This window comes from Sylvia atricapilla, chromosome 5 (assembly GCF_009819655.1).
Source record: "Sylvia atricapilla isolate bSylAtr1 chromosome 5, bSylAtr1.pri, whole genome shotgun sequence".
Classification (NCBI taxonomy): Eukaryota; Metazoa; Chordata; class Aves; order Passeriformes; family Sylviidae; genus Sylvia; species Sylvia atricapilla.
The window spans coordinates 39,457,467-39,470,759 of NC_089144.1; the positions used below are offsets into that span (position 1 = coordinate 39,457,467).

At 34.5% G+C, this 13,293-nt stretch overlaps 1 protein-coding gene across 1 annotated transcript in view; it reads right to left on the bottom strand.

Annotated features, from left to right (window-relative positions):
* PPFIA2 (PTPRF interacting protein alpha 2) overlaps positions 1-13,293 on the bottom strand; it is a 145,226-nt gene that overhangs the window by 77,610 nt on the left and 54,323 nt on the right. Inside the window, exon 5 of the mRNA XM_066319228.1 lies at positions 4,021-4,137. Within this exon, the coding sequence (XP_066175325.1) occupies positions 4,021-4,137 (117 nt within the window). The remainder of the gene's footprint in view (positions 1-4,020; positions 4,138-13,293) is intronic.

Genomic DNA, 13,293 nt, shown 5'->3' on the forward strand with positions numbered 1-13,293 from the left:
CATGCATCAGAAAATTAAAAAAAAAATTAAGTCCAAAACCTAGAACAGATTCTGATAATTACTGTGAAAGACATTTGCTACTTTTATTAGTAGTATTTGATTTTATTCCCCTTAGAGATTTGATTTGCACTCGGAACATTTTAGCCCATTATGTTTGCATTGGCAAAACACCTTTTACTCCTACAGGATACAATGCCTATGATTTTTGTCAATGTTTTCACAGATTTTTGTATTCATAACCTACTGATTTAATTTTGAACATTTGATTCAATTATTGTAATATGTTAGTGTTATGAGTAAGAAGAAAAAACATGATTCTTAAATAAGCTAAATGTGACAGACTGAGGTTTATTGTAAAGCAAAATAGACCCAGCTGTTTAATTCTTGCAAAAAGTAATTACATACGTCTCTGAATTCCTCATAAAATGTAACAGCTGGTCTTCGTTGGACCAGAAATATCAGGCTCTTTCACCTATTCTGGTATACGTATCTATTTCCGTTTGTTTCTGGTATTGTTCTGAAGGGAATTACAAATTTCTGTTGATAAAACTGCCCTTACCATAGGAAGGACCACTGTGCTTCCAAGGAGAAACACCCTGATTTACAATTCACTTAAATACTTATTCACTATTATTCACTAGTACTTGTGCCTTCAGTGTAACAAAAATCCATGCTAAAGTGGATTTGTCAAGCAGGAAACTTTTTGACACATCCATGGCATCTTTGAGGATAAAAATAGTCATTCCTCAGGCTAATTTATCTCTGATAAAACTCCATTAACTTCAGCAGAATTATCAGAATGATTTTTTTATATATTTGAATCAAAATACATGGAAGGCAATTTAGGAATATCCTCCATTATGAAAGAGAAACAAACAAAATACTATTGCAACCGAAAGGGATACTGTAATGGTGGATATATAAGGTGTACAACATGAGATGATCTCTTTTTCAAAGCAACTTTAATGCTTCCTATTTTGCATACGATCATGTCTGAAAATACTGTTTGGTGAATAATTCAACTTTCATGGTTCTTGAGGAAGCTGAAATAAATACCCATAGGGAACAATGAGTTTATTTGAAAACAAACTCTTTATTCACAGTATCTTATTTTTGGCTGTTCAGTCCCACCATTGCAGCATCCCTAGTTGCTTCCCTAGATTTCCCAATGTGCACCTAATTCACTTGGGAGTCCTCTCTTTCCTGGCTTTCACTTGTAGGGAAATCAGGCAATTCCCCTTAGAGATTAAGTGGAGGATCTGAGTGGCAGGAAGTGGTCACAGATCTAAGTAGGAGAATATCTGATAACAGAAAGGGTTGCATCTTAATTCCCACAGCAGGTGATCTTTGACAAATTGTTTCAAAGAACGCCCGACAAAGTCCTTTAAATCTCTTCTCTTTGTGCAAGTTGGCCTTTTTGCAAGTTTTTGTATTTCCTAGTTTTTAAGTTTCTCTTCCCTAAATAATAAGAAATTTATAATGTCCACTAAGGTAAATGTAGAAAGGCAGAGAGCAGCTAGTGCAGAGGATGTGAATTAGAGTGCACTGGTTGATCTGGTGTCAATACAGCCTCCTGTCAACTCCCTATCCAGTGTGATTTCCTTACCAGAAGGAGCAAAATCTAGTAAGCAGAAATTTTTATTTCAGCTTAACCCGACCAACCTAAATTGTTTTTATTAGAAAGCATACAAGTTTTTTGAACATAATATTATAGAAATATTCAATTATAAAAATGATGATAATATATTACATTGGATTTCATTCCCCTCATTAGTGTTTATATATGCAGATTCCTTGAAGGACGTATAATCTTATTTCCACTTAGTTCTGCTGGTAAGCAATGAACCCAAATGGCTCAAATCAGAAGACACATCTTACAAAGAAAGTGGGAAATCAAATTATCCGCTAAACAGTGTAGTTGCATTTAAAAGCACAACTGAGTGAGGTGAACACTATAGCAAAATTTCACAGATGTGTCTGTGAGTAAGATTTTGAAGAAAGGGGAGTGTTATAAATACTGGGGAATTAAACCTTTTTTTTTTAGATAGATATCCTGTATAAAAATATATACTGACTCAAATGCCACTGCCTCCATGAAATAAAAGAGTGGTGCAACTACAAGCCACTTCCTATTCATCTGCAAAACAAAGAAGGGTGTCCCAACCAGGAGACGGGGCCTCTCGGGGGATGGGATTGTCAATGACTCAACAGGATTGCTCAACACCTGATTGGGATCTTGTCTACATCGGACCTGTGGGCATGTGAATGCCAAGTTCCTGTAAATCTATCCAGGAGCCCAAACACTGCCTAGAAAACCATTCACCAGACCAGCAGAAGGAAAGAAAAGAAATATGAATTTGAAACCCCAACAGAGTGGACAATGGGGTGAGGCAACTTTTGCCTGGAGCAAGAAAAACTGTATAAAAGTGGACAATGCAAGGGCAGAATTTGTGAACCAGGGAAGATAAGGCATGCTGTCAGATCTGTGGTTCACCCAGCATCGATCCCGGGGTCCATGCTATCCGATTGATTTTGGCTTTTTCCATAAATTCTATTTTGAAAAATTTATCAATAAATTGACATTTTAATGAAAATGGACTCATTATTTATAACAGGGAGTGTGGCTGAACAGTATTTATTTACTGTGTGTTTCTCAGCTGGATAGATTACTCAAAGGAAAGTACACATAAACTGCAAAATGTGTAAAATTAATGCCTGCACTGCAAGTGCACCATTATAAATTGGATTGACTATAAAATAAATGATGATGACAGCTATTTTTTCTAAGTATGATTTATGCCATTCTTCATCATATGACATTACACAAAAATGCACGATTAGAGATCCAAGCAGCAGCTCTCCTAATTTCAGCTGTCTGCCAAATATTATGTTATGCTATCAATTTAATAATTTTAAAGCAAAAGAGGAAGATGCTCAGCTTGGGTTTTATCAATGTAGAAATCTAAGGCTAAGGAGAAAGCATTTTTAAAGCAGTCTCTACATTTTGTTGTCTTCTAGCATTAAGCAGCAAATACGTGGCCTGAATTCTACACAATTATTTCCTATTGAAGGAGTGCTATGTATTTGCTCTGTATAGAAGCACGGACAAGAATTTGAACAATATCTATAGGCAGCACAGTGAAAAATTACTTTTTCTAGTTTTTAGGTCTCTGTTATCCCGTTAGGGTCTCTTTTTGCAGGAATGTTTGCATATGCAGCCTTCCATATAAGTATACATGACACTACATCTTGCTCTTCTGTATGCAATGTACAAAGGATTGCTCAGCAACATATAGCACTTGTAGCATTATGTAAAAAATTCCAAGAAATGTTTGTTGTAAGCTGTGGATCTAACTCAATACCCTATCAAAGAGCAAGAACCTGCCCATTTGCATTTGTTTTCCATTTAAACAAGCTCATTGTTTCGTATTGGCTTCATTAGGTATAGTAATGCACCCCACACCCCCAGCAGGTGTTTCCAAATAGAGGAAGAGTTTCAGTTTACCTCTGATATATTAGGAAGTTTACTTAGATTCTTCCATAGCCTCCTATCAAGGATTGGCTCAGTGCCAGTACAAGGGCATGGATCAGGCTCTGAGAATGTGACTCAAAACCCCTTGGTGATCTTACTGCCGGCAAGCCAAGTTATCCTTTCTAAAACATTAAGTATTTAAGAAAGAGCACAAAAGAAAGAAAAGGCTTTTTGAGATGTTGTAGCAAGGTGTCTGAAGTTTCTCAGGCACCTGTGCCTGGCTCATTATTTGTTTCTGTAACATTCTGCTATTTTGTTATTTTTCTTTATTAAACCCTTTGATTTACAAAATATCTTCCAAGAGCAGTCATGCAAATTATTATAGCCACTTTTCTGCAAGGCTGGACCCTCAGAATGCGAGTCAAACTCACAGGTAGGCAGACAATACTCCAAATGGACATCCCATAAAATATTCTCATTATTAAAATCTAAAGCCTGATTATTTATCACATGGATGGTTAGATTTAATGACAACTAACATTTTATACCTTTTCATGAACTTTTTGCCCTGGTTCCATTCCTTCAATATGCTCTGATTCAGCAGACCCTTCCCCAGCTGCCATTTTCCTTTGAATGTGTGCATTTTGTTCACGCAAAGCTACAATCTGCAAAAGAAAAACAAAAAACAAAAAACAAAAAAAGTGGTAAATATATATATGAAACCAGAAAAAAATACTGAGCAGACATTTTTTTTTTAATCTATTAACAACTCAATCTTATGTTGGCCATTTGTAGTATTTGCAAAATTTGGTCCTTATATGCAGAGAGGTTTAAACCCAAACATACTAATGACATCTTAAGGCCATTAAGGACACAAAGAGCTAATGACATGATATACAACAACACTGTCTTGTCTTCTGTCCTGATTTTGTGGTAAGACAATTTTTTTTTAGCTTGATAGATGAAACAGCAGCTAGCCATTGATTTTCCTAACACTGTGAGAACAAGACTAACTTTTTTATACAGAATTCGATGAATGCCAAATTTGTGCTACAGGAGAACCGCACCAAGAGGCTATGAATCAAACCCAAGCGATGTAAAACAAAGTCGTAGTTTTCTGTCAGCGTCCCATCTGTTAGCAACAACAACATACGTTTTACCTGGCTTTTATTAAGAAAAGCATGTACGTTAACACCCTCTACCATTCATTGACTGTTTTAGCACATATTCAAGTAGGTTTTATTGTATTTAAAATATTGGTTATTTATTGGTAATGCTACTAAAATTCCCATGCAGCTACTGGAATATAGGATGCTTTCTCTCCGACTTTGTGACTTACTCTCAGGCAATACAAAGCACAGAAAGATTTAGGTTCTTTTTTTTTTTTTTTTTTTTTTTTTTACATTGTATACATAGATAAGCTGGAAGATCTGGATAATATGAACAATTTATTTTGTTAAATTGCACAGTTGGATATCTCTATATTGTTCTGCTTTTATGAGCACGTATACTAAATTATTTACCTGATGAAAAACATTATGTATTAAAGACAGTAGAAAACTGGTAGGATGCATAGATGCCATTTTTGGATAGCTGGTGTGAGTTTAAAGGCTTCTGTCACCATATTTTGTCTGCATAGGTCCTGAGTCAAAAACACCCTAAAGACTGTCCTGGAATACAAAAGCATGGTGTAGGAAGGAGAATTTTAGGTAGTACTACCTGGTAAGCATGTGCAGCAGCCAAGATTTTGTGGAACATTTATGAAATTAAATTAAATTTAATTCTAATTGACATCCAGATAAACTTATATGAATAATTTCATTTTAATTTGAACCTTCTTTTTCAAATGTGTTTAAGTTATATTTATGTGCTGCTTGTAAAGACCATTTGAATCACCCTGACCAACATTAAAGATGTAAAAGAACCACTTTAAACAACTCTTCCTTAAGAATATTGAAAATGTTGAAAATTGCTGTAATATGAGATTCTGATCAGCAGGCTAATTCACTGCTCACTAAAAATTCCAAGTTACATGCCCTGTAGAAGTCATATACTCCCACTGATTTCAGTGCCAAGACCAAGACTTGAATGCAACATTTCATCCAAGCAATTATAGGAAACTACAAAAGTGTGAATTAAAACTGTCTGAGACAATCTGTGTCTTTAGGGGTTGTACAAATGCACTGAACTTTAGAACATTTTGCTTAAATAAGAGAATTACATCTGTCTCAAGTAACAGAAAAAGGACTGGTATAATCTCATTAGCACAGTCTTGTTTTTTACGCAATCAGTAATTTTATATTTGTGGTTTGTTTTCTGAACATCTTCACTTTTTTTTTCTTTATGGTTCAAATAGCTCTCGAATTAAAACTATTAAAATTATTGCTTCCACCAAACAAAATTAACAATCAATTAGTGCTAAAAGATACTTTCAAGTAGATTGAGATGCTTCAACAGATAAAAAACTCTGATTAATGTAGAGCAACTACATATAACATGAAAAAATGTAAAATCATAAGATATATTAATTGACAGACAATAATGTATCTGGATTTTTCATACGATAATCTTTCGTTCATCCATTAAAAAGCAGACATCACTATGCCTTCATTTGGAATTATCACCTGAATCTACACAAATCCTTAACAGCACCTTACCTGAATAATAATAATACTTTTTAAACACTAGTGTAAAATGTTGTCATTTTATCACATATTCGAAAGAGTTTAATTTTTCTTAGCCTCTGTGGGTCTTTAGGTACCACTACTTTCCAAATAAGTAAATAAATAAGAAAAAAAAAACCCAAAAAAAAAACGGTTGTGCATTTAGATATCAGGCAAATAAAATAATTCAACATTGTGTATCATTATTTGGAGGGATTTTCTTGATTTTTTAATGTTTGGGAACAATCACTTTGCCAAAAATCCACTATTGTTAAACATTACGGTTTCAGTGATTTTATTACTGTAATGAATGCAGAGCAAATATATACAGGAACAATCAAGAGTTTGAAGTCTGTCACATTGCAGAAATTTCAGCTCTTGGGTAGTCATCAGATAACAGATCTAAACTGTGAAGAACCACACAGCTAAATTGTTTTCATACTTGTTCTATTCTTGCTTTAATGAATATATTAAGGCAGAATTAGTGCTTCTAAGGGAGCATGGAAATTCTTCAGTGTCATTCAAGTAAAGATAAATTTTTGCCTTTTACTTTGTTGAAGCAAAAGTTTTTAATTGCTGTCATATACCCTTTTATTACTTACTTTTTTCTGATTTAGCTTTCAACAATGTGCAATTTTTTTTGCAAATGTGCTCATTTAAACACTGAACCATTTGTGTAACTTTTTAAACAGGTTGCCAAAATATGGAAGAAGGTTTGATGATCTGGGTGAAGACACAGGTGACTAAATTTTTCTAGGTAGACTTCAAAACCTCTTAAATTCTAATGATCATTACAGCAACAGACAGTAATAATAGCAGAGATCTAGGTAAGAAAATTATTGCTCAATGCAGATAAATTTTGTAATATTGTTTTTGAGAAATGCCTATCTGTTCTACTGATGTTTTTATGTTTATGATATGCAGCTTAAAATATCTAGGACAAAACATGTCCACAGACAGATTTCCAAGTACCTACATACTATCAAACCTCTAGTGTTAAATACGTAATGTTTTCCATGCTGTGGTCTTTGTTTTGGAAAGTAAAAGGTAATAATCTTGAGAATGGCATCATAGCTGCTGAAAACAAATCAAAATACCCCCTGCTCCTTGCCCCAAGACAGATTAATAGGAAATAAACAGGGATAAATATCCTTATTCTATTTAGGATTGTTGTATCCAAAACCAAATCAATCTGAACACTGAAACTCCAAATTGTACCTTCTAAAATATGACCAAATATGTCACATTTTTTGTCCTTATCATCTTCTTCTTGTGGATCTAAAATGATTATATTCCATTTCTACAATCACAGACATTATATTCCTATTTAGCACAACCTGGACTACAGTAATGCTTTTCAGAGTGACTCTAAACAAGACTAAAATTTCAAGTCTCTCCATAGTTGAGTCTAAAGAAAGTCTAAATTTGGCTCTTGCCTTCTTTGCCACTCATTCAGCAGAACTGAAAAGGTTGGGGTTTTTCTTTTTTTGATTGAGAAAAATTGAGCAATCACTATCAGTTTAGGAACAAACTGTAGAGTATTATTTTTCTAGTTGGACCTTTCTAACTTAAATCCATGAAGATACCCCCTAACCTGAAAAATATTCCTTCAGCTTCACAGGCATATTGATCTTCAATGTTCCTCTCAGTTTTGCATTTCAGTTTTGTCACTCACAAGGCACATCAAAACCTTAAAAAAATTTCCATCAATTTTGATTCTGTCTTCCAGATGTCAAAGGTACTCCAAAACCAATGGCTCAATTTCAAAAGCCCAACTCTGTCATAATAATTCTGAACATAACCTTACACAACTTCTGCCTTTCTGTCTCAACTAAGAAATAATTTCAACATTCCTAATGCCCAGCCTTTTGAACTTAAAATTTTGGTAAATACCTCCTCTATACTACCCACGTAAATTCCCTCTAAATTAGCAGAATTTGTTTCCATTATCTACAGACATGGCTGAATAATATTTTTTTTAATGAAGTTAGGGTTCAGCAATTCAGACTCAAAATTTGAACTGGTCTCCATTTCCACAGAAGGCCAAATCTACATGTCATGCGTATACACTCAACGGCCTGAATCCAGGTTTTAAAGGAATATTGATTTCAAATATTAAAATACAGCATAGAACAGGAGATGAATACATAAGCCAGTACTGATCTGAAGAAGTACCAGAGCCATACTCATCAGCCATGGTGGTGAAAAGGACAATGTAATAAGAAAATTTCATAATGGATAAAGGTAACATGAGGTTATATATTATTATCAGTGAGCCATAGCATAAATTTCTGCTATTTAACAAGGGAAACAGTCTGATTACTAATCTTAGTAGAACACTAAAATATAAAAATAAAAGAAATAAAACATTTATTTTCCCACTGTAGTGGAAAAATTACTAAACTGTGAAGGATAACTAAAAAGGAAAGGAAAAACCAGGACACAAAACACAGCAAAATATGAATTAGGATTATTAGATAAAATGAAAATATAATGGAACACATAAGGTATGCACAAAGATGCAGTGGGTTTATTCATAGCATAAATTCTCTCATCAGACACAAAATGAGGCAGAGAAGCCACTACTCTACATGTTTACTTCGGATATATTGCAAATTAATTAATTTAAAATTATTTGAGAAGTGAGAGATCAGAATCCACTTCTAAACATACAAAATCCTAAATGACCAGGTACCTCTGCTGCTGAAACTTGAGTGAAATTTTATCTCATTACAATTTCAGTCTCCAGGCAATTATCTTTACTAGGAATACTTGATATACTTCTCTAGATAGTGATAGGACAAAGCAGAATGCCCTTAAAACTGCAAGTGGACAGATTTATCTTATAACTTAGGAAGAATTCTTTACTTCTTATAAGGTTCCAGTTCCTCATCACTTTATGAATAGGTAGCCCAGAGAGACTGTGGACTCTCCACCCCTGGAGATGTTCAAGGCCAGGTTGGATGAGGCTCTGAGAGACCTGGTGTAGTAGAAGGCATTCCTGCCTGTGGCAGGGGAGTTGGAACTATGTGATCTTTAAGGTCCCTTCCAACTCAAACTTTTCTATGGTTCTGAGATCCTATAAAAGCAATGAAATTATTTTAAGGTTTTGAAAAGCTGTTTCTCATAATTTTTCTGACCTTAAATAACTGAATTAGTTTATGTCATCTCCCAACGTTGAAACAAATCTTAGTATCATGGTCAAATGAACTGCAGAGGACTGATAATTTGCTATATACACAGCACTTGAGAGAGAGAGAACACAAGATGTTCTTCAGGGTATCATAAACAGCACTTTCTGGTTTCATGAACAAAACTCATAGATCCATACAAAGTCTTTCGAAACAGCAGCTAAAAAAAAAATCTCTATAAAGATGACTTCAGTTTTGAAACGCTTTAGTTTTTCCATTCAGCAATGCAAGTTCTGAGCTTTACAACCAGGTATGTTTAAAAGGGCAAGTACAGAATTTGGGCTCTATTTTCACAATAGCTAGAAGTTAATATGCCTATGGAACATACAACATTGTAATCAACACTAGCCATAATTCAAGGGAACAAAATAAAAGAAAAAAACCTCTTTTCAGACTGAAAAAAATAAGTTTGGGAGGCAGGGAGTGAAGTTATCAGCCCTAACAATGTACTTTGGGCTCACTTTGGGGGAAGAAAAGAACAGTTTTTTATTTTTTTTTAAAATTAGCACTTTGTTTTCTCTGCCAGTCAACAATGTAAACCAAAAAAGAATCAGTCAAATTTTCAAGTAGGGCTTTTTTTAGCACAAATTTCACTTTTAAACTAAAGACTGACAACCTGTCAGCTAGGTGTGTTTTCTATTTGCCTGGAATTACAGTGAATTTTATTGCTATTTAAGGGTGAACTTTCTAGAAACTTTACACAATTGAGTCCTTTAAAACTTGTCCTGACGTAACAAGGAAAATACTACTTTATTAAAATAAAAACTGTGGGAGTTATGAACAGTATATATATTCAACATATTTACATAATGAATTCTCCCTTTCTCAGATAGCTCACCTTTCATTAATATTGCTGTTTAGCTATTATTGTTACGGAGAAACATTGTTCACAGTGAAATCATCCTCACGAGGGAGCCTTGGAGATCAGACAGTAGTAGAAAGTCAGACAGTAATGAAAACAAATCTTACATGTTTATGGGTGGGTAGCACACCAAGCTCCAGCCCTCAGTTACGTATCTTTTACAGTTGAAGTTTTTAACTCCTGTGCTTCAAATTCTGTCAAAGAAAGCTAAAACCTCTTGCTTTTGCAGCTTCTGGCATGTCTTGGTTATTTTTTTCTTATTATTTTGACACTGGCACTGCTCTCTGCAGTCCTGCCTGTATGGTGAGCAGCGCTTCCAGACCCTGCTTTCACATCACTGAAGCACACATAATGAATGACAACATTCAAAAATGACTGGAAATGCTCTGAATCTGTGGCAGATTGCTAATTTTAAATGGAAAACATGAAAATACTCACCCCATGGGCCTTTACTGTTGACGGCCTGTACTTGTGATAACTATTGACAAGGTCCTGGCTATCCGTGTTTCATTGACACGCCTGTGGAGGTCACTGGTGCTGGTGACAAGGGCCCTGTGGTCCAGGGGCACTGTGCAGCTGTGGCACTCAGCTGGCTGCAGCAGGGCACTGACCCACCACAGGACCTCCTGCCACCCGTCTGCACCATCGCTGACCCCTGACTCTGCCTGAACATGAAATGTCTGGCTCAGCAGGCATTTTTGTACTTTAAAAGTAGTAATACATGAACATTTCAGGCTGGTAATAAGCCAGTAGGGTTTATCATTCTCCTTTGCTTCATTATGAATTCTGGACCAAATTGTTGCTGTGTAAATACCTTTAGTCTTGTGCTATTACACCTACTCCATCTAGAGCATGCACCATTTATTTCTGTAGCAGCACTTAGAACAGGAGCAATTTAAAGCAATGATGCAGGTGCTATTGTGAAGAAGAGTATCTGTCACGATTTTTCACTGATTACCAGGTGCATTTCAGTACGTTTTCTGCAGAAACCCTTGTTGAAGTAAACAAAAATGCACTACTTTTAATTTGTCACAAAATTCGAATGAAATACAACGCAGTGAGCACTGTCTCTTACAGAGACAAGCACAATAGGAAAACAGTAACGAGTATCAATTACATGGTTGAATTATATTGTGTATTTGACACCTGCTAACTAATTTCTCTTGCTTTTCTTTTAGTTCCTTACCAAGCTCAACAAAATAGCAGCAAAACTACTGTTGCTTCATTATTACTCTAACAAAGACTACTATTCAAAATCTCATGAGTGCATTGGTAAGGTCTGATTTCCAGCCTGTCAGAGCTGAGGATGCATTTGGCAGAGACATTATAATGTTAATTCTTTTCAACAATATATGAGTTATTAAAACATGTATACATAGTGTGCATGTACATATTTAATACTTAGGATAATATATGCACAGATATTTGTACCTCTAGGGCTTTATGTAGTTGCTCTTAGTACATAAAGCATTCAATTGAGAAGTACCCCTGTTAACATACATAATTCAGTTTGAAAAAGAGTGTTTAGCTATTTGCACTGCAAATCTGTTTTCCTCTTTTGGTTACACCAATATGTGTCCCTATGAGTAAAAACTGTCTTCCTCAAATGAAATTTTGTATTCTTTGTCTGCATATTGTCACCTAGAGATTTGAGATTGTTTAGATTTATTTTGGCTGGACATGGCTGTTATGAAAACCACCATTCTGCATGTATATTCAGTTTTATCACATTTTCCTATACAGTGTATCTGTATTAAAATCACCATCTCTGCTACCGATTGTAGAAAACATGAAAATATACAACAGATAGATAGGATATGAAAACTATCCAGAAAGGAAATTAACCTTATCCTAGAACTACAATTAAACAGTATCAAAGCCATGAACTGCATGTACAAGAAATCCCAACTTAAGCCTCATTCCCACTCTGTTGAAATTGAATCTCAGTAGAGTGAGAAAAACGCTGTATTTCAAGCATTAAACCAATGTACCCATTTAATTTTAGTCAAGATCTCCATACTTTTCAATAACATTCTTACTGGTAGTAATTTTTTTCTCCAGTGAAGGTCAAGGATATGGTTTCACTGAAACAAATTTTACCTATTTTTTAATTACAAAGGACATTCCAAGTATGCAGCTCTTCTAAAATAATGTTTTTATCCTAGGATTATTGCAGAATGAAATCTAATATGACAGCTTTTTCTAATGTAGTGGAATAATACATATGATTTCCTTTTTTTCCTTGTTTTTATATATAACCACATATTCTACATGATTACAGGTGTCCAAACCACACTCTCCAGGTGCCAAGTTAAGCTAGCAGGTTCCTTTTATACAGACTGAACCAAGTTAAATCCTCTACAGCTCCTCATATAATAATTTCACCTATACACTAAGGGTCCCCACTAGTATTAATGAAGATTATATATATTATTTACTAATGTTGACATTTCCTAGTCCAACTCCCCCAAAAATTTTTATGTTTTTGAATTCCAAATAAAATTATTTCTATATTTATTTCTATTACAGGCATACAATGGCTCATTGTTTGTAACTGTTGCTAATTAATCAAACTATGAATCTGCAGAATACTTTTAGAGCTGCATGTGCATTGTAGGCTTGAGATGATCCAGTCGGAAAACACAAATGATACATTTACTGATCCATATGTAATGGTAATATTGATTAATAAATATGAACCTAGTGAAGCCTAAAGTTAATTTTGTTTACTGACCCTTGTCATCAATTTAAATATTTTATAAAAAACTCAGCATGTAAGGCCTATCCATACATCAAAAATTATTATTTAGGGTAATAAGCATAAAAGATACTATGATCCAGTTATACTATTTAAAATCTGGTTTGAGAGTTAGTAGGTGATCTTAAAAATCATCTATTATTTAACAGTTTCACAGAAAATTGAATAATCGTTCCAAAGAAGCACACTGAGCAAATGTTAAAACAATATATAATTCCAGCAGATTAAAAACAAAGGATAATGGGTATGTATTTCGTGTTCTCATCAAGATGGATCTGCAAAAAGATACTTAACAGTAAAGAATCATTTTGTCTTGCAGTCCAGTATTGCAAGTCTAATTCTTGCAA